This window comes from Rhodnius prolixus, unplaced genomic scaffold (assembly GCF_049639745.1).
Source record: "Rhodnius prolixus isolate KJV_2025 unplaced genomic scaffold, Rpr scaffold_13, whole genome shotgun sequence".
In the NCBI taxonomy this organism is placed as follows: Eukaryota; Metazoa; Arthropoda; class Insecta; order Hemiptera; family Reduviidae; genus Rhodnius; species Rhodnius prolixus.
Window position 1 is genome coordinate 10,625,144 of NW_027411583.1, and position 21,718 is coordinate 10,646,861.

General features: G+C 33.2%; 2 protein-coding genes and 1 long non-coding RNA gene across 3 annotated transcripts in view; 2 read left to right on the plus strand and 1 right to left on the minus strand.

The window, feature by feature from the left end:
• LOC141448118 (uncharacterized) overlaps window positions 1–11,402 on the minus strand; it is a 47,971-nt gene extending 36,569 nt beyond the window's left edge. Inside the window, exons 1-5 of the mRNA XM_074116226.1 lie at window positions 11,262–11,402; window positions 8,036–8,148; window positions 2,337–2,510; window positions 2,019–2,244; window positions 1,563–1,757 (exon numbers count right to left, since the gene is read on the minus strand). Of these exons, the coding sequence (XP_073972327.1) occupies window positions 1,563–1,757; window positions 2,019–2,244; window positions 2,337–2,373 (458 nt within the window). The 5' untranslated portion in view covers window positions 2,374–2,510; window positions 8,036–8,148; window positions 11,262–11,402. The remainder of the gene's footprint in view (window positions 1–1,562; window positions 1,758–2,018; window positions 2,245–2,336; window positions 2,511–8,035; window positions 8,149–11,261) is intronic.
• Window positions 8,007–20,832, plus strand: LOC141448127 (T-cell leukemia homeobox protein 3-like). The gene is made up of 4 exons (XM_074116239.1): window positions 8,007–8,193; window positions 11,271–11,426; window positions 17,703–17,806; window positions 19,964–20,832. The coding sequence occupies exons 1-4, from the start codon at window positions 8,022–8,024 to the stop codon at window positions 20,276–20,278; spliced, it is 747 nt and encodes a 248-aa protein (XP_073972340.1). The 5' UTR covers window positions 8,007–8,021; the 3' UTR covers window positions 20,279–20,832.
• On the plus strand, window positions 12,417–15,526 carry LOC141448139 (uncharacterized). The gene is made up of 2 exons (XR_012454894.1): window positions 12,417–12,557; window positions 15,094–15,526. It is a non-coding gene; the product is annotated as an uncharacterized lncRNA (long non-coding RNA).
• Window positions 20,833–21,718: the final 886 nt, after the last annotated feature.

The following is a 21,718-nucleotide window of genomic DNA, read 5'->3' on the forward strand; positions in this document are numbered from 1 at the left end:
TATAGTTATTTTGTGCACAGATCTAAAAAGGTAGAAGATATAAAGGGTTGAAAATTTTTTGGGTCATGAAATTCTGTAAAATTATGGCCGTTCTATATCTTCCAGTGTGAACCACGTATTGATATGGAATTTTGTTCTCTTGTACACTTTGTTTTTCTCAATTATAAATTATAGTTATTTAGTGCACAGATCTATAAATGTAGAAGATATAAAGGGTTTAAAATTTTTTGGGTCATGAAATTTTGTAAAATTATGAGCGTTCTATATCTCCCACAGTGAACCACGTATTGGTATGGAATTTTGTTCTCTTGTACACTTTGTTTTTCTCAATTATAAACTATAGTTATTTTGTGTACAGATCTAAAAAGGTAGAAGATATAAAGGGATGAAAATTTTTTGGGTCATGAAATTCTGTAAAATTGTGGCCGTTCTATACCTTCCAGTGTGTACCACGTATTGATATGGAATTTTGTTCTCTTGTACACTTTGTTTTTCTCAATTATAAACTATAGTCATTTTGTGCACAGATCTAAAAAGGTATAAGATATAAGGGGTTGAAATTTTTTTGGGTCATGAAATTCTGTAAAATTATGGCCGTTCTATATCTCTCACTGTGAACCACGTATTGATATGGAATTTTGTTCTCTTGTACACTTTATTTTTCTCAAGTATAAACTATAGTTATTTTGTGCACAGATCTATAAATGTAGGAGATATAAAGGGTTGAAAATTTTTTGGGTCATGAAATTCTGTAAATTTATGGCCGTTCTATATCTCCCACTGTGAACCACGTATTGATATGGAATTTTGTTCTCTTGTACACTTTGTTTTTCTCAATTATAAACTATAGTTATTTTGTGCACAAATCTAAAAAGGTAGAAGATATAAAGGGTTGAAAATTTTTTGGGTCATGAAATTCTGTAAAATTATGACCGTTCTATATCTCCCACAGTGAACCACGTATTGGTATGGAATTTTGTTCTCTTGTACACTTTGTTTTTCTCAATTATAAACTATAGTTATTTTGTGCACAGATCTATAATTTTAGAAGATATAAAGCTGTGGTTCTTAACCGGTGTTCCGCGAATATGGTCCAAGTGTTCCGCGAAATTTCAATTTTAAATGTATTGAAATTTAGAAACTTAGGAAAGATACGAAAACAAAAAATTGTTCCTTTTTTTTTAATTTGAATTTAATTTTAAGTTCTTGGTAAATACCGAATTTCAAATTATTTAATGTTAGTGTTCCGCGAGAAAAATATATACATATAATTGTGTTCCGCGTCTATGAAAAGTTTAAGAACCACTGCTCTAGAGATAGCATTGCTCTATCTTTGCTTTGCTCGCCACTATGCGCGGTGCCATATGTTTATTTGTGTTTGATTTCGCCGCTTTGCTCTTCGCTATCATCGCCGCTTTGCTCGCCGCTCCACTATGTTTCCAGCCTAAAAGAAAACTATAACGTATTCAATAAATCGATTTTTCTACTATTTGGTTGTAAGATCAGTGTATCAAAATCACATATCATTTAATAAAAAAGTAAAGATGCTACAACCAATTTACCTGGTCAGCCAATTCTTATAAGCGGACGAACCCTGATCACGGAGTAGAGTTTCCTGCCTTGGTCTATGGTTTGGGTGGGCCTTTTTTCTTGTCGGTTTAGCCGGTTTTCCCAGTCTTGCTATATCGGCTGGTTCAATTTCATTTAATATCTCTTCGGCAATATAATTTCGACACATGTATTCATTCATCATGGATCTGCAATAGCAAATTGAGAATATTATTTTATAATCAAGGGGAATCAGGAATAATTACTAAATTTACTGTCGTAGAACTAAAAGTCTGAAATTTTGCAATGTGAAATTTTTCTTCTTCGTTGTGTTTCAAGTAGTTAGACAAAAATAATGTAGACTGGTTTAGAGTATGCTCGGATGAGATTTAAATCGAAATGCCAAAAAAATATTCACTATTTTCGGACTTCTATTTTGATAATGTAAAATCATAAAAACCCCTTTATACCTATGGTAGTGCATGGTGCGGAATGCATCTCTGATCTGACCATCCGTGGATATGTTCAGCAATGGATGTGGCAGAGCATGATCCACTTCGGCCTCTTCCAACAGCAATGTACTTGGTAGATACTCAGCATTCAGAATGTCATCAATTTCTACAGTTTTTATCTGCGGAGTTTGTGCGGCAAGTAGGACTATTAAAGCTACCGGTTGTAAGGCACACATTATTAGATCTGCAACAAAATAAATAATAAATATAATTTCCAAATAAATAAATCAAAGTACAGTGTCATATCTTACTTAAGGATGAGATACTGTAACTCACCTGTTGTTATAGTAAACCCAAACTGAGACGATCTCATGGCAATGTGACACCTTACTGGTGACAGTACTGATACATCAACCGGTGCTCCACACACGAAGGGCGCCAGACCATGAATGTTATTAACCTTTCTTTTAAGAATACTAAAGGACCTTCCTCAGCTTGTTTGAAAAATAACTGTAAACAGATTGCACTCAATTGCACTTTAAAAAATAATATTGTGTGCAATTAGTAGTAAATTATTTTGAACTTTTAGAGAAAAAAAATCTTTTAGAACAATCTTTCTAGCATTAAATTAACTTGAAAAAAAACAGTAAGTTGCAAATTTTCTGCGCCTTCTTCTTACCAGTTTAATTTTCTTAAAACTTATCTTAAAATTTACAATATACTGTTTTACATCATTAGAGAGTTGGTGTGTCTTCTCGTCTTGTCTATGAGCCATGAACTGACATCGTACATCGTCAATTAGCCCTGGAGATGACCTAGTCCTTAGGTTGAAAGCTCGGCATAATACAAAAATATATCATGACTGAAACTGGCAGTTATTTTATCATCCTATTGTAAAATAAAACGTTTATCTACAGGTATATATTTAGAAATACTTCTCTCAAACTTTTAAAAATGTCTTGGTTGTCGTCAAAACCAAATACTGAAAATTTAGTTTTCCTTTTTACTAGTAGAAGGAGAAAATAAAAATGCAATTTTCCGATTTTCCTTTTTTTATTTGCGAAAACTCTTAATAAAAATATTAATAAAAGATGATAAAAGTGTTAAAAAGGAGAAAAAAAGGAGTGAAAAAGTGCTAGAGAAGTAAATGGTGGTGAACTTAATATCTTTTGTGAGGAGCAAGCAGTCTTCTGTTGGTGTTGGTGAAATGGGTTTTTGATGGTTTGAAAGAAAAGAAAAAGAAGTGATGTAGAAAAGTGTTATATGATGGAAGGAGCGTATGATAAAGGAGGCACTTATCCCAGAGTTTGAATAGAGGATAAGGGGACGAAGGATGGGTGGGTTACGCTAGTGAAATGGGTAGTCTAACCTGGTGGGGAATAAATGAAATAGGCTTTTCTCCTCACATTTCACTCTGATGGAGGACCATTTTGTGTTGTCTCATTCTCTTTACAGCAAGGATCGCCGTGCACTTTTTTTTTTTATGTAGGAGTTCTCCTACCTCTGAAGAGGTGGGCTAATTTAACGGGTATTTTCTCACCTGCGCGCCAGAACAACACACACACAGAGAGAGTAAAACCTAACGACAAGCCCACTGAGAATGAGGTAATCAAGAAGAATGGTATAGTGTGTATAAAGTGTCTAAAACAGATTTTAAGGCCCCCGAAAGCGAATCTTTCACACTCGTGAGAGCATGGCCAGATGTTTAGGACACGGGTGGAAAATGGACTATGTGTAAGGCGGCGTGTAAAAACACGCAAAGTACTAACACACCCTAGCTAGGGCCAACCATCCCTAAACCAGTGGAGGCAGCCGGAGGCGGCGGCTGGAAAACATGACTAGACATTGGAGCACCGCCCCCTTTTTTCCCCCCATTTACCCCTCTAAAAACCTAACCAATCCCGGTGAGTTATTTCACTTAAAATAGACCACGCCCTCCCTATCTCTTTAGCATTACATATAGCCCACTTTACACTCTTCAATTTAACGTGCCACAGTAATAATACAATACATTGGCGTAAACACCGTTTTATCCATGTTAGTGGGCCTTGAGTGGCGTCAGGTTAAGTAAAACGTAATGTACCCTTCCTCGGCCAATCTTCCCCGCAAAATTATTGTTATAAAAGCGTAAATTAGTTCCTATCTTCAGCGTTATTAGTAATTAATAGTTCATTATTGTTATAGAACACTTAGAGATCTCCAAAATGACAATAATCTATATGAACACTCACACGACCTTCCCTCTCTCCAGATTATTATTCTGATTTAGAAACTTTCTCCTAATTCACCTCACACGCAGAAATATTCACAAATTTTCTTCGAGAAACAAAAATCAAGTTTAAGACCTACATGTCCTAAAAAAAGCTCCTTAAAAAAGTCGTAGAAGCCATTTTCGGAGAGAAATTCACAATCGATTTCGGAATACAATTGGCTAGTCAAAATTTTAACTAATTTCCTCTCAGCCTGCACATCGTGCATTTTGCGTATTCTATCTTTAAAAGTGCTTTTTTAACAATTCTCTTTGCAAAACTTCTGAGTCAGAGTGGCATTCGGCTATAGTTCTTTGATTTCCTTCTTAGCCACAGCTCGGTAGCTCGTTCATTGCTGCAGAAGACGTACACTATCTCTTCTTAATTCCAAAGAGGTTACACTGGCTGGGGCAAAGAGAAGATAAAATGCTATCAAAGGTTATACCCAATCACAAATCTTAGCCAGGTAATGTAACTACAATCCCTGTACCAATTTTATTCTAAATCTTGATAAGAGACTTCTGCGCTCGGTCCAATTTTCTTTTACCAATCTTGGATCAATTTTCTTGACGATGAAACAAAGAGTGATATTCCTTCCATCAAAGAAAAAAGAAAAAACAAATCATTGTTAGGAACGCCATTTCTGTCACGACCCTTAGCCTTAGTAAGTAATAGGAAAAATTAAATGATATGCAAAAAAAAAACACAGAGAATCTTTTGAATTGTTCTCACCAGATTTTTGTTGGTCATTTTCTTTTCTTTTTGCGTTAAAATTCAAAGGAAAACTCTTTAAACTGATAGGAAACGGATATAATGCATTAACATCGTGTGAGGGATGAACATGGAAGAAAGATTAATGTGAACATATTTCTAGCACTAAGTGGTGAATAGGAGGGACAAAACAGCTGTTAATTTTACCACAACTAATACGGGTGACCAACAACACCATAGTTCTTAGCCGAGTACACTGTGTGGATGTTTGCTCATCTTGTTAGCATTCATACCACCCATATGACGAGGTTATGATTACGTATGTACTCATGGATGGATCCATTAGCTAAGGATATCTAATCCTTTATTAAAAGCATACTTTTTAGTTGGTAGCCCGATTATATATCCTGTACCACGCAAATACTAATTCTTATACTTGACTTCCTCAAATTCCTTTTTCCTTTACCTCAATTGCGAGTAAATTCTTTACTAACAGTATTTTTTACAGGAAGTATAAAGCGCAAACAGAAATCCGTATTGGAATAAATACGGAAATAAAATATTCTCTATTAATCATTATTTTCTTGGAATTATTTATTGATAATTAGCTGCGAAGTTAGCGATCAGACAGCGGTACCAAACATTAGGGACTCCGCCTTCCTCAAACCAAAATCTGCCGTGATTACACATAACACATGCTTTACGGAGAAGGGAGAGGATTCCCAGCTTCCGAGTCAGTTATTGATCTACGATCTGTGTAACGTAAAATAAGTAAAATTAAGAGAAAAAAAAACAAAACATAGAAATGCCTACATTTTCACACTAGCTTTACGTCCAACTTTTCCTAATGAAGTGATCTGGACGGAGGCGACTAGCAAACATACTTCACAGTAAATTTCTCATATTAACTATTAAATAAAATCAAAGGCCGAGAATAGTACCACAATACATCTTAGCTTTATCAAGGAGTCTGTAAAATTAAGGGAATTTCCATGATCTGAAAGTAAAATTTAGGTTATCCGGAATTGCATTTATTCTAAAAATAATTTTAAGTTTCGTTTTGTTTTATTTTCTCTTAATACACTAAGTTGAAGTATGGCGATTGTGTCGCGTTTCTCGATAAAATCGTCGGAAGTTCAAATTTGATATCCGGTTTAAATGCTATCGAAAATAACCTTTGTGACAAAATCAGCCAAGAGGAAATGACACTTTATTGAATCGTTTTTCCAATTTTATAAGTATTTCTAGTAAAGTAATTGCCTATTTTTTCAGGTGGGCTTGATGTCCAACTACCAATTAGATGCTGTGGACGGAGGCGACTAGCAAACATACTTTACTGTAAATTATTCATATTAACCATCAAATAAATTCCAAGGCCTAAGACCGGGAATCGAACCCAGTACCACAATACATATTAGCTTCGCAGATCTCGCCACACTCGGCTACCGTGGCGCCTTATAAGTATTTATATAAAATTTATATAATTCTTTAAACTTCATATATTTACATGGCATGAGCAGTTATGTAATTTTTATTGGTAACTTTAACCGGAAAAATTAAATTAAGGGGAACACTGGGCTAGTATGGTTAGGTTTTCCTCTTAAGTGCCTTTTCCGTACTCTGTACAATGTACATTAGAATATTAATAACGATTTAATTTGTAATAAAAAAATGCTAAATTTGAAGAAAATTAACTGATCAAAAATGCATTTCACAGTACAGGTATTTCAAATACAGTGGTACCTCGGTTTTCTTACGACTTGTCCTTCGAACAAATCGGTATTCGACCAAGAAATTCGAGAAAATATTGTCCTGAAATCCGAACAAACATTTGGTACTCAGAACACCCGAGATGAACCGAGTTGTTTTTATATTTACACTTTTATATCTTATTTATTGTTCAGATACATGGTTTTTACATAAAATGTAGAAATTAGGCCAGTAAAACGGCATATTTCTGGGGCTTAGAAACGAAATAAACTACATTAGTTTACATTATTTCTTATGGGATAAATTGTTTCGGTTCTCGACCACACTTCCGGAACGAATTGTGGTCGAGAACCGAGGTACCACTGTATTTATCTATTTTCTCGAAAATGGTGCCCGCCCTTAATGTGATCATAGTATTGAACTTGACCGTTCACATTGATTCAAGAAAATTTATAATACAAACTGCGGTTAAAAGAAATTCGATGAAGGTATTATGTATTTCCATCGCTTTTCCCCGATGAAGGTAGTAAGGCCTGTACACGATTTTAGAAGTAATGGAGAAAATCTAAATAGAACCCTTCAAATAAGGAAACTTTTTGGAGCAATTTTCTGGAAAATAGAGAGGATTAGCCATCAAAATTAGGGAAACTCGCCACAGATCCTATTTCCAATTTTCTGAAAGTGATATTTAATCGAATATACTGCCTCGATAAACTCGCAACAAAGTAGCAGCATTTTAAAATTCTAGTTATTACGAAATAACAGATGTAATGGACGCTGGAATTATTAATAAGACTTTAATTTGGTGCTAAAGAGAAATTTAGAAGAAGGTAGGTGTGAAGTAGCTAAATGTGTGTACGTTAGTATGCGGTTTTGTGTAAAATAACACCTCAGCTCAAAGTGTTGTCTTGCGCGATTCATCTACACAAGAATGGATCTGAGAAAAATCTCTCCTCCCCCATCTTAAGGTAAATAGCTTTCTAGGCACTACCTATTACACTGGGGGGGCTAATAGTTTGTTGAATCTCTTTCCTGCCCCCGCCAAGACTGACAATAAAATTTATTTTTTGCGCGCGCCCAGTGGTTTGAGGGAAGCCTACAGCCCTTCTAAACCTGGGGAGGAGAGAGATGAGCGCACCTGGTGGTGGCAACTTGCAGCTACTTTAAACAAGGCCCCGCCTACTATATATAGTTTTTTTTTTTTACTAGGAGCTCCTAAGACCCAACTGTCTCTTCACGTTGTACACCCTTTAAAGGTACATTTTAACTTGAACATGCCATAAAAAAAAAGAAGAAAAAAGTCATTAGAAATAAAATAATGCAAAGTATATCCCAAGAGATAAGTGATATAATGACCACAAATACCTGTAGTAGCACAATAACTAGTGAACAGACTTCGTTGTTTACTATTGACAGGATACTAGGAAGTAACAGATATTCTTCCGGTAGCTGTACACCTCCTTCGGCACCGAACAGCCCTATAAGTAGCAACACACCAAATGAGCACAATGATAACATAGCAGGTAATATTTTAGTAAAACTTTATTTTCATTAAATCTTTTTAAGATTTTTTTTTGTTTTTGTATTTTTACCCAACGCGGAAACTGCGCTGAGCTTTGTTTTTTTAAAATTAAAGCTACAGCTGAGGCATCGGAGCTTTTTTTTTAGCTTACTTCCGACCTCCGGGCATTTTCCTCTCTTTACAGCAGTGGTTCCCAACCTTTTTATGACCAGGGACCATTTTAATATTTTTGTTGTTAGCAGGGACCCACAAGTTCAATATCACAATAAACTACTCTTAGATTTTAAAAATAAACTTCAATTAACAATGTGATTATGTTTTCAGTTATATTAAAGTGCTATTTGAGCTTGCATTTTCTTAACAAGATGGGGGTAATCCCGGGATTGATGAGATTACTCAAAGCGACACCCACATCATCATTTGCTTTTAATCGACTCCTGGACTTGTTTTTAGGCGCTCGACGTCGCACTCATCGTGCCGGTCGCCGCATGTCAAATAAATATATTATTACTTTAAAAATGTTAAGTGTTTCGCGGACCATATTTTAGTTCTTGCGGACCACAGGTTGGGAACCACTGCTTTACCAGAGAATGGACAGAGTGAGTTGTAACAAGCTCCTAGAAAGAGAAAATCTAAGAGCCAGCAGCTGTGGATTCGAACCCGGGACCTCCGCGAGGGAGTCCCAGTACGCTAACCACATAGCTAATCCCTTCCATACTTCTGCTTATTATCATTACTTATGGTACTTCTTTTTATTTTTCTTTTATCTATATAAAAGACATATTTGTAATCTTGCGTTTGCTACTTTTGAGTATTCTTCGAAAATAAGACATTTAGAGACCCTTTGTGAAATTAAAATGGGTTTTAACTATGGATTTTTTTAAAATTGGTTTCTCAGTCAACGGAGGCCGCGACAATAAGGTTTTGGTCAAAATCTTAAACAGTCAGCAGGAATTATTAATTTTTCTGAAGGATTTTTTTTTTTTAAGACTTTTTCAAAAAAGACTTCAATGAATTTACTTTAAACTTTGTATGCTCATGTAGATCTACTTTTATCTAAAAGAAAAAATTGAGTGAACACTTTTCGGGAACGAGGGCGCTTACGAGCGCTCGTAAGCTTCTCTTCCTAAGTGCTAACTTACTGTAAATTATTGACGAATAATTTATAAAATTTGCATTAGATTTAATTCATATGGTGCTAGAATTCTAAATTCTCTTCCTGAACTTTACGCCATTTTCTAGAAACCTTTTGCAGAGGATTTCTTTAAATTCGGTACAATCGCTACTCAAATGGTAGGTTACATTTATTTCTGCTATGAGCCGAATCTACTGCAAACTAAAAAAATAAACATAATGAAATACCAGTTTTTGTGCATAGAAGGTAAAAGTCTGTAATACATTAAATGTGACCGTCTTGCTAGGGTGTGTGTGTTTGTGATGAATTTGAGTTTACTTGTGGATATACTTAACAAAAACGGTTGCTCACATCAACCAATTCTAGTGTATTGTGTGAATAGTAGCGGTGTCACTGTAAGCGATGATAGTTCCGGATATTCAGAAGCATTAGATAAACTCTTTAAGCTTAAAGGTTTATAAAACGGATTAAGATGTAACACTCTTTCTGAACAGGATGTACTGGAAGTTTCTTTCGAAAGGAAGTAATCAGGAGTTCGACTAAGTGCATTCCATACGTTTGGGTGGTAGTTATCTACTCAATTTCTTTTTTAAAGTGCGAAAATTATTTTGAGGAATTAGGAAACAGTATACCATTGTCAAGACTATGGTGCCCTCTTCGCCAATAATAGGTTTACTGCATTCGGGAGAGGCGTCCAAAGAAATGTTTGGAAGTTATGGGGAGCTCTGGGATATCTCATTGAACTGGAGGTTGCTCCTTGGGAAAATTCCTTAACGTTCTTTCAAGAGTAAAGTAATATTGGTAATCCTGGTTTAATTTAATAATGTCAATCATTTTAGAGAAGTAGCGAGCCAACTTAGCGAGAGAACCCCAAAATAAGTGCATTCTTTGAAAAGTTCAAACAAGAATATACTATATAAGTTGACTGAATCCCTAAGAGAAATATACACTCAGGGATCCGAAATACTGGACAAAATCTAAGATTTTTGAGCATCCTTATAGGTTTTAAATTTTTATCCATTTTCTGAGATTGTCGCGTCATTTTTGAACAGAGCATTTTGATTTCGACTTAAAATAAATTTTTTAACACGTTCTTACCATCACATTGTCTTTCCGAACAAGATAGCAAAGTGACATTTGGCTCAGTATAACTGATATTCCGAACAATGGAATAACTGAAAAAATATTTTCAAATATCTTCGAGAACTATCCAATTAATAATTTATTAACGCTTCATTATCCCCTTCCCATAAAAAAGACATCAACCCCCTAGAAATCTAGAGTTAACAATAATTTTAAATACATCAATCAAAAAACATTAAATTTCACATTAGAGGATGATGCCATTTTCCATAGTATTATAAGAGATAATTACATTTTAGAACTTAAACTATGTAAAAATTTTCAAAATCGTACTTCAGTTCTTTATTAAGCAATAAAATGTCACATTTACTAATAAAATATTTGTTAATGAACTTCAAATCCACATGAAAAAATAATTTCTTTTCATCTACTCGTATTATTTATTCATTAATGTACAGTTTTCCTTTCATATTTGCCAGAGAACCAAAACCAAATCAATAATTGAAAATCAAATTAAGAATTCTAAGGCGCGGCAAACTTCAGGGCCTTCTCAATGCACTATCGGCTTCCAGAAAGTGTATTCCCGCTAAGAACATCACCGGGAAGGGAGTTATGGGCTTAAATGAAGAGAAAAATAAAGGCAAGCAAGCTGTTCTCTAACCCGGGACCACCGTTTCGTAACTTTCTTGTTTTCACCATTTATTTTTAATTCAAAATAAAGGTGCACTTCATATAGCCGTCTCTTACAATTAAATTGCAAGTACAATTTGAAGCGATTGTTTTAGACAGCTAACTGCTTAGAATGAGATTTAAGATTAAGTTATTTTCAAGGCAAATTAATGTTAACTTACTATGGACAGGTAGTGAAAATGGGACACATCCATTGGTGGCATCAAATGAACCCGTCGGTGGAACAATGGCCGCACAACTTTACTCCACAATACCCTATTCAACATTCCTGTATGGCACTTGGTTTGCAGCAGCTTCAAAGACACATCATTTGTTTGGCCTACAAGGTAATTTTTTTTTGTGATTATTATTGGTGATAAAAACTATTTGTAAAATGCTCTTTTAAAGATCCATTTGATTAAATGATTTAGAAATTTAAACAATTTATTGAGCTTTGAAAAAAATAAAATCCTTCTCGTGATTAAGTGAAATTAAATAAAATGCCTAAAAAGGAAAAAAAACCTCAGAGAAAACGTTTGATAGTAATCAGTAACTTAACGATCGTTCAATTAGTTCGGGCAACTTATCGTGCCTAACTTCTTCTTGATATTGAGTATACAAAAGCATTCAAATTATAAAGATAAAAGAAAAAACATAAGATATGCTTACGATATAATAACTGTCAACTGTTTTAAGAACTCCTATTTTAAGTATTGGTGAACACTAAAAGGCTTTAAAGAATGTACGTGTACAGACTTCAAGAAACTTTTCTTAATCAGTACATGACTGTAGTTATTCCTGAAACGAGAAATGCCTATGAAAGAATGCATAAATAACGATACTTTAAAGTATTATGTTTCATTTCAACCACTATTCATATTAATAAAGTTATCAAAACTTACAATTACTGATTCCGAAAACTGCTTTTATTATCATTATTTACTTTATTATTACCATACGGCTTTTACTAAATCTTACAAAGTTTTCAATAATATCTCACTCCAACAAATAACCTGAGTGAAAACATTCTTCATTATTGCAGGGAATGTACTTACTGGTAACAATGGTTTTAGTAACTTTAACATTTTTAAAATAGTTCGATTGCGAGTATTAAATGAATAATGGCTCCATTATGAGCTGTTGTACCTTACCTTCCATACTTTTATCAATGCCAATTTGATAATGTATCTCAAGACTTTTGATTTTTTTTTTTTTAAAAAAAGTGTGACAAACCCGGGAAATTCAAAAATGTTTATTTCATTTTCAAAAATATATTTGTTCATTGCTTAATAATTGAATAACTGACAAAAATGATAAAACATTGGAGGTGGATTTCGAGCAAATTTACAATTGTAATCAAACATTCCTTATATTCCTTGGATAATCTTTCAGCTGCATTCTTCTTACCTAAAGCAATAAGAATTTTAACAGAAATCCTTCAAAAAGCGATACCCAAAAAGGGCGATACTACGAAAAAGGTAAAAGAAGTTTACCCATTCGAATTCATGCTATCTGATTTCATATAGCCATTCTACTGCATAATTCCTGAGAGGGACTTCGGACAGCTTCGATCCGAGAACATGCTTAAGTTATTCCACTCCCATACACTATATTACAAACGAAATGAGCTATGTAGCACTTCTTTCACCCTGTTGGGATATAAAAATGCACATAATAGGAAGTTATGAACTAGTAAGTTTCTAAAACATACAAAGGCAACATTCCTTGATGGCAGTTATTTAACTTTAGATCCCACCGTTTCTTTTAAGATTCTCTGCGATTTCTCAATTATACTACATCTTCAAAGCAATTTAATATTATTCTTTTCTTCTTCTGTGTCTTCTATCTTGTCTTTACATGGACTCTACCAACACATACATACGTTGGTTACCAACCACAGACACGCCAACCCTTTAATGGTGTAAAATATTACATTGTAAATTAGCCCTGAAGATGACCTAGGCCCTCTAGGTCGAAAGCTCGGCAAAATAAAAACATATCGTGACTGAAACTGGCAGTTATTTTTTCATCCTATTAAATTTACAAGTAAACCCATAGGAAACTGATACAAATCATTCAATACAATTCATGTTACCCAAAAATAAAAACCTAAACACCCCATCAGTATTATTGTTGGAGAACTAATCACCTAGAATTGACCATTAACCGTGTCCAATCAGGGATGAGCACTCGTAACACATTATCAAAGGTGACTCATAATGCTTTATAGTTGTATTAAAGTATGAAGCAATTATCTCGATAACTTGATGAATTTTTGCATGGATATATGTATATTAATCTCTTTTATTTTTTATGCTTCGGTCTGTTCTGTGTTAAGTTTGATGAAAATTCGTGGATCATTTTCAATAATTTTAGTGAACGGTTTAACTGCCGGGTTTGCTAGCAGTTTAAGATGGATCACCAACTGTAACTAATCCTTCACTGAACTGAACATTTTACGGGATATCTTAATTCTTCCTCTTCCTTGCTGACTTAGTAAGTGTAATGCGAGATGAAAACGTAAGATATGTAACGTAACGAAATTGAAATCTCTATACCAAACAGATAAATCTACCTCTGCTGATGGATGGAAATTCTAAACCGGTAATAAACATGCGTGCTACATCGAATAAAATCAAAGATATTATCCAGCCTACCTAATCACATTTTCAATATACTGACAAGTAACCAAACAGAAATTTAGTCATTGCTTACTTACTCAAACTTCATCTTACTTACTCAAACTTCATCTTACTTACTCAAACTTCATCTCTCCCTGATACGGTAGTTATTTCCAAATTCTATTGAGACCCTTTTATAAAATCAAATGAAACTGAACGGAGACCTAGTGGAATTCCCGCTAAGAAGGTTTCTCTCTTAACCAGGGAGCTTACGAGTAACCAGTGTTTTTTTCTCTATCTAAAGTAAAATCGCTGCCAGTTAAAACACAAATAACGCAGAGAAATATTCACAATGTAATAACAATAAATACAATATAAACACACAATAGTATATATACGATATGTGTATGAGTTATGTTATTAGTTCATATGTTTACCTATTGACCGAATTTATTAGTAACATTCTGTTAGAGTTGATTGTATACACCAACCAACACATCTGTCCCAGTTTATTCTTATATACTCATATACTTAACAAAACTGTTTAACACACTTATAAGTATATAAGTAGACATCTTTTTAAGTTTTCACCTTTTGGTTAATTAGTTAGAGTAGACGGAACTCACTTCTTTTAACTTTTGAACTTTAATGTTTGTTTTGAATTTTTTTGTTTTCTTGTTTCGTTTTGTATTAATGTTTGTATACACACTTTACAAGTCTCTTACATTAAACATCTGACTTCATCTCCCGTTTTTTGATGACTTCATCTGAGTATTGTATTTTTTTTAAATAAACATTTTGATGTTTGAACATTCAAAACTATTTTCACTGAAAGCTAATATTAAAATCCTAAAACAAGTGGATTTCTTCGATTCCTGTTTAAAATTAGTTATTCTTGGTTATTAAGGGCCCACGAAGGTCCTGCACTTCAATCATCACTAATGTTCTCATTTCAACCTTCTAAGAGTAGCCATACCGCATCCCGGTCTGCTGCACCATGTCCTAAACTGTTAACTTCAGGCGTCTTGCTCTTCTGTGCAAGTATTCCATTCATTATAATGTGCTGGTCACTCAAGAAACGCTAACGACTGACTTTGATCAGATCCTATAGCCATATTGCAAATTGGTCATTCCAAATCTTTCTCTCACAAGTAACTAACTTAAGCTCTCAAGCGAACCGTTTCACCCAACTTCTTTTACTTTGGAAAGCAGTAAAGTCTGAATCTTTCATAGTTTACTTTCATTAACATTTACAAAAACAAGTAAATATTAACTTCACTTATTCAACAAACCAGAGGTAGTCAGATATACACTTTATTAGAAATATATTCATAACTTACATAAATAAATAACTTCCAATCTATTAACATCAATACTTTTTTACATAATTTAGAGACGTTTGAGATGGGACAAAAAATAGAAAGCAGGATAAAACATTTAATCCTTGTGTGCCTGTAAGAATGGAGGCATGGAATCTGGCTATTTCGCGACTGAGTGTGTTAGGGTGTCAATCAAGAATAGAGGAGTTTCAGTAGACGATTTTGGACAAAGAATTGTACTGGCACTATGGAATATATCTCAAGTCTAAGGGGAGGGAGTCGTGTAGAGTTAGTACGAGAAATTTGCGATTGTCTAGAGATTCTTGATGTTATTACTACACAACGATTGGAATAAATTAAGAAAACTATTGGTTCAATTTTAACTCTATATTTTGATTGGAAATTCACATATTTGTATAATAATAATAATACAATTGGACGGTATTATGGTATCATGTAAACATATTGTACATACTGTAATTTGATAATTATATTTTTATGAGTTCATTATGGTGTAGTATCTTGTATTCTCCTACATACTACTTGAAGTTGAACTTAATTTGGAAATTATTTTTTGATTGGGCAGTACTGTTTTGAGTTTATAAGAAAGGTGTAGATACTTGTTATGCAGTTAAATAAGTTAACTTAGAAGTAAATGATCAATTTAGTAATCGACAGTTTTATTAAATCTACCCCGAACTCCGTAATCTGCGCGTATAGAAGAGCAACAAAAACAAAACAAAAGATTTCAATGAGTGGCGAGATAAAAAGAAGTTTTATGCATTAACTATGAACTATGACAATTACAATTTTAACATAACAGGCACACTTCGAATAATGTCTTGTTTTCGTAACTCATCCCAAGCTTTCTTGAAATTGATTTGCAGCTTGAGAAGAACGTCTAAGTGACTTAAAATTAATTACAAATTTCTCGTACAAATTTTTACTGGGTATAAACAGGCAGAACGGACTGATAAAAGCAACATTTTTGCAATTCTTATAACATGAAGTCGAGTATAGTTGGAAGATCACAGACAGCTCTATTGTTCAATAATGGTATCAAAATTTGTCTTCAAATCTTATTGAAATATGGATGAACATAAAAGCCTTGAACAAAGACCAGAAGTATCCTAAAGTCAATCCATCCCCATTTAATACAGTTAGACTTTGAACAACTAAATCAAAATTTATGAATTCTATCCTTAAACCTTCTTCACATTCAATCTTCCATCATTACGCCACAGACCAAACATACTTCGTCATTAATGACAATGTGGTCTCTTTCTTGGCACAAATAGAGCACAGCTTCCTTATAAAAATCGTGTCAATGATAGCCTTTACTAACACGACTAGTAGGAGTGAAGGCCAAAATACTCTGGAATTCCCAGTCATTTCTATTTTTCAAGACCAGCTGATCAGGCACTATTTTTTTGGAATTTTTAATAGATTAAAAAAAATACAAATACAAATAATAGCTTCAATCATTACTCAGGTGCCACTTTCCAGACTCCTTAATCTAATTAATCGGGCTAAATTTGAAGGTTTCTCTAATAGCGGTTACCAAAATGAAGCCGTAGAGAGACACATATTATGGCAATTAGCCTACGAAAATTTTATTTTATGTCAAAAATGAAGCCTAAATGCGGTCTAAATTAATTTAATTTTCACTTTTACCATCGACAGTCTGAAAATTGATTGTATTAAAATTAACATGAATGTCAATATAATATCTTGTTTACAACATATCATTCCAAGATGAAAGTTATGTACAAGATATTATGTTGCAGTTAACATTTAAGAACTCAACCACTTCTAAATCCAATAAGCTATACTTTGCACAGATTAAGTATGTTTGTTACTACATACCAAATGGTTGAGATTTAGAGATGAGCCTGGAAGTCAATAGCCAAGCTTAATCAAGTCTTACGATCTTAGAAGTCTCGTATGTTAGACCTAAAGTCCAAGTTCAAACGAAAACAGTTCAAAAACATTACAAATCCTTCTTTGTAATATTTAAAACAATTATTATAGAATACAATTCATACAATGGGTAAATCAGCTACTATTTTTACAAAAAATTCTAAGTAACACCAACACCAAACAAAATTACTAATAAGCACCCAATACTCAAGGTCGACAAGTCTGGATTACACTCACCTTAAAGTTATAATACAAAACCGCATTTGTGCTAAATAAGATTTAAAAAACTATATCTATCAATCACGTAAAAATACATGTTTTTCCTTAAACCTATTTAATGTAATCAATACGAAGACTGATGATGAAAAGTAACCTGGTTCGAAACTTTTCAGCAATTTAAAGATAAAAAATCTGGCATTTTCGAAAAACTCTTAGAAAAGTGAAAATCCAATGAGTAATATGGTAGTTTTGGAACTTCCAATGAACTCTGAATGTAATCAAGTGATTTGAGCGCCCATTATAATTTAAACGCAGAGTCGTACACTATACAGAAATAGTACATTAGACTCTAATGATTAGAGGGAAAGTACCTACCCTCTTTCCCATGAATCCTTTTAATCGCGGAAAATATTATTTTAAGCGTTTACGTCTATACCAGCAGATACATTACTCATATTATTAAAAAAAAAACTTTTATTTTTTGAAATTAATTATTGGGTAATTTTACGGAAATAAATATTATTATGAAAATAATCATTTCCAGCACCTAAGCCTATTGGAAGAAGATCTAGAAAACCGGGAATGGATAGAAAACCGAGGCAAGCTTACAGCGCTAAACAACTGGAACGACTGGAAGCAGAATTTAATGTAAGTAACCTATCTTATTATTCTTTACTACTAGTGATGGGCAGAACGAGTCCGTCTTTGGACTCGTTGGATTTGAATCAGTTCCAGGGTTGGAATCGATTCCAACAACTCGTTCACCGATTCCGGTCTCTGTACTTACCCTATGCATTAGTAACATTGTCACGCAATTTATTAAAAAATATCATTAAATGTTAGCTTTCCCAGTTAATAACAAAACTATATTTCTTTAACACACATTGAGTACTATCCCTAATTTCCAATTGCACTGATAAATATAAAATTAACAACGTAACACAAAAATTAACATAAAAATAGACTAGTCAATTATAAAAATTAAAGCAATGCTGTTTAGTCATTATCTAGCTTGACCACTGGAAGACTGGAGTTAATGTGCTTCAAGAGGATCCAAGATAGAGAAACGGAAATGGGTAGGAAATTATTCCCATAAAAAAAAATCTAACCCTTCAAGCAAAATGATAATTACTCATAAATAAAGAAATATTTATTTACTAGGACTTGTATATCAAGCTTTAAAAATATTATCTCATTATCTTACGAAAAGAAAAAGCTGTGTGCTTAATCTTTAACATAGCGCTGGACACTCTTATTCTTATCTTCATTGGGTAAGTTTAACCGTGTACATGACCGTGAGACAGTCAAAGTAACACTGAGCCAAAATTTAGTATTACCTAATTGGTTTACTTACTGCAGTATCCCTCCCACTCTATCACCTATTTCACAAACATTCATCGATTGGAAATAATTTTTAGTTAAATATTCGTTTTATTTGAATACAAAAAACATTATAACGCTTTCTTAAGATGATTTTAATTTTTAAAATTTGTTTTTGTCCATTACTCTTATAAAATACGAAGAATTTCAAATAAAATATAATATACAAACACAATGATCTAGTGTGCAGGTGGAGTCAGTCCTCGTTACCATAGCAATGGAACCGTTAAACAACTCCGGTTCCAGCTCCAGCAATTTCTATTGGCTAGATTCAGTGAACGAAAAAATGGAACGAGTCCGGTTTCAAAAGGATTTAAATCACTCCGGATTCGACTCCACCAACTCCAGTGGATTTAACCAATGAAAATGCTAGAGCTGGGCCGGAGTCGTTTAACGGTTCCGTTGTCATGGTAACTATGACTGACTCCACCTGCACACTAGATCATTCTGTGTTTGTATATTATATTTTATTTGAAATTCTTCGTATTTTATAAGAGTAATGGACAAAAACAAATTTTAAAAATTCAAATCATCTTAAGAAAGCGTTATAATGTTTTTTGTATTCCAATGAAACGAATATTTAACTAAAAAATATTTTTAATCGATGAATGTTTGTGAAATAGGTGATAGAGTGGGAGGGATACTACACTAAGTAAACCAGTTAGGTAATACTAAATTTTGGCCCAGTTTTACTTTGACCGTCTAGCTGACATGTACACGTTCAAACTTACGCCAATGAAGATGAGAGTAAGTGTCCAGCGCTAAGTTTAAGATTAAGCACACAGCTTTTTCTTTTTGTAAAACAATAAGATAATATTTTAAAAGCTTGATATTCAATTCTTAGTAAATAAATATTATGAGTAATTATAATTTTGAAGGGTTAGAATTTTTATGGAATAATTTCCTACCCATTTCCGTTTCTCTACCTTGAATACTCTTGAAGTAAGTTAACTCCAGTCTTCTAGTGGTCAAGCTAGATAATGACAAAACTGCATTGCTTTAATTTATATTTGACTAGCCTATTTTTGTGTTAATATTTGTATTACGTTGTTAATTTTATATTTATCAGAGCAATTGGAAATTAGGGATAGTACTCAATGTGTGTTAAAGAAATATAGTTTTGTTATTAACTGGGAAAGCTAACATTTAATGATATAATAATATAATAAATTGCGTGACATTTGTTCTTATGTTTAATCGTTCCAAACCTTCTGCTGCCTCATTTTCATTTTTATTTGCCTAAATTTTTTGGGGCGGGGCGGAATCACTTTTTTTAAAAATAGGGATTTGAATCAACTCGTTCCACCATCGGACTCGTTCCAATGGAACGAGTCCGCTCAAATAGCCCATCACTACTATTTACTACATATGTAAACATACCTGGTTTGTTCTGCTATTTGATACAATTAATTGTTTCTTTTTCAGTCTGATAAATATCTATCTGTTAGCAAGAGAATGGAACTATCTAAAGCTTTGAACCTTACAGAAGTGCAAATAAAAACATGGTTTCAAAACAGGCGGACGAAATGGAAAAAGCAGTTGGCATCTCGTCTGAAAATAGCACATCGACAGGTCTTCTTTCCCGGCCAGTATCCATCGATGTTCGGCCAACCGGCGTCAATGTCCCATCAGATTAACTATTTTGTACCACCGCCTCCACCAAGCACAAATAATGTCCATCATGGTGACCAAGTTGACACAAATTTGTCTACATTAGCTCATGACAATGTACAAATATAATTTAGGTAATACAGAAAAAGTGTACGGTGAAGAACTGTGTACAATGTAAATAGCTTATCATTTAATTGATGTTGGACTAAATTTCTTATTTTTTTTGAGTGAAGTAAGTGAATCTGTAATTACCTTAAAAAAATTCAGTTTTAACGAAAATGGAGTAGAGCCGGGTGAAGGGACACAAAAATATGAAAAGGAAAAATGAGATCGATACTCTTGAAGAAAAGGACTAGGCTTGCAAGAAGCACTTGGAAAAAAGTCATAATTCCAAAAAAGGGTATCTCGAGTGAAGTTATAATAAAACTTATTCTAGCATTATTGCCTGTGGCTTTATAAGGAAGTAATATGTTTTATTCTTTGTGCATTCTGCCTCAACAACCATAACCATTTATCAATCTGAATATTTTTTTTATTAATTTTAAATACTATTTATTTTGATGTGTTAACGTGTAGGGTCATTAGTGCCAATATTATCATTATATTGTTATTGTAAATGTTACCAAGTGCTCAAAAAAGCACAACGTATATTATGTATAATAAAGAATCATGCTAAGATTTTATCTATTCAAAATAAATAAATCTTTGCGAAATATAAAGTAACGAACATACTTTAGTATTCTGTAAAATAAATGTGCTTAAAAGAGATGTACTGTTTCAACATGAGTTTTGTGAATGAAATAAAATATTATTTTCAAATTTAGATAATCGTGGCTAGTGATGTTTTAAATCAAAAGTATTTTAAATAAAATATTTTAAAAGTAATATTTCTTATGCCTTAATAATTTCATTAAAAATATAGTGTCATTGATTGATAGAAAAAGCTATTTTTTACAAATAATTTATCTGAACTTTTCTCCAGATTCTTATAAAAATCTTGTTATTTAGGTTTAAAGCTTTAAATAATTCGTTTTTGTAAATAAAATATAATAATAATAGACAGCTAGAATATTCCGTCAAAGTCAGATTAATTTCAGATTGAAGGTCAATTTCACTTAAACTGATAACATAAAGGTAAAGATTGATACTTCTATTTAGAAGGAAGAATGAAGGTTTGTTCAAAACGGGATGATCAGGGTTCCTATCCAATGACAAGTGTTCATTTTGAATATAATTAAAAAATAGTTCTTAAAAAATGCGTAACATCTATTATATGCAAATAAGATACGCTGATTTCATTTTAATGGTGTTCCGTATTGAACCAATTCCCTTTTATTACTTGTAAGCTAGCCTTTGTCTGGAATTATCGTACTTACTATATATCACAAAAGACGTTGGCTTAAATTTACTGTTTAATCTTCTAGAACATTCTTTTAACTCTAAGTAAACCCAGTGGATTTAAAGTGAAGTATTAATAAGTACAATTTCACAATGCGTTCTTTGTGACATTCTTAAGTAAAAGTCAACTCCTAAAGAAGTCACAATATTTATTTTAGAGAAGAGAGGATG

What these genes read in the sequence shown, in the direction of transcription:
- LOC141448127 (XM_074116239.1), top strand. Translation starts at nt 8,022, where the DNA reads ATGACCACAAATACCTGTAGTAGCACAATAACTAGTGAACAGACTTCG. An exon ending in TCATTTGTTTGGCCTACAAG is followed by an intron (nt 11,427 to 17,702) that starts GTAATTTTTTTT and finishes AATCATTTCCAG; the next exon opens with CACCTAAGCCTATTGGAAGA. An exon ending in GACTGGAAGCAGAATTTAAT is followed by an intron (nt 17,807 to 19,963) that starts GTAAGTAACCTA and finishes TTTCTTTTTCAG; the next exon opens with TCTGATAAATATCTATCTGT.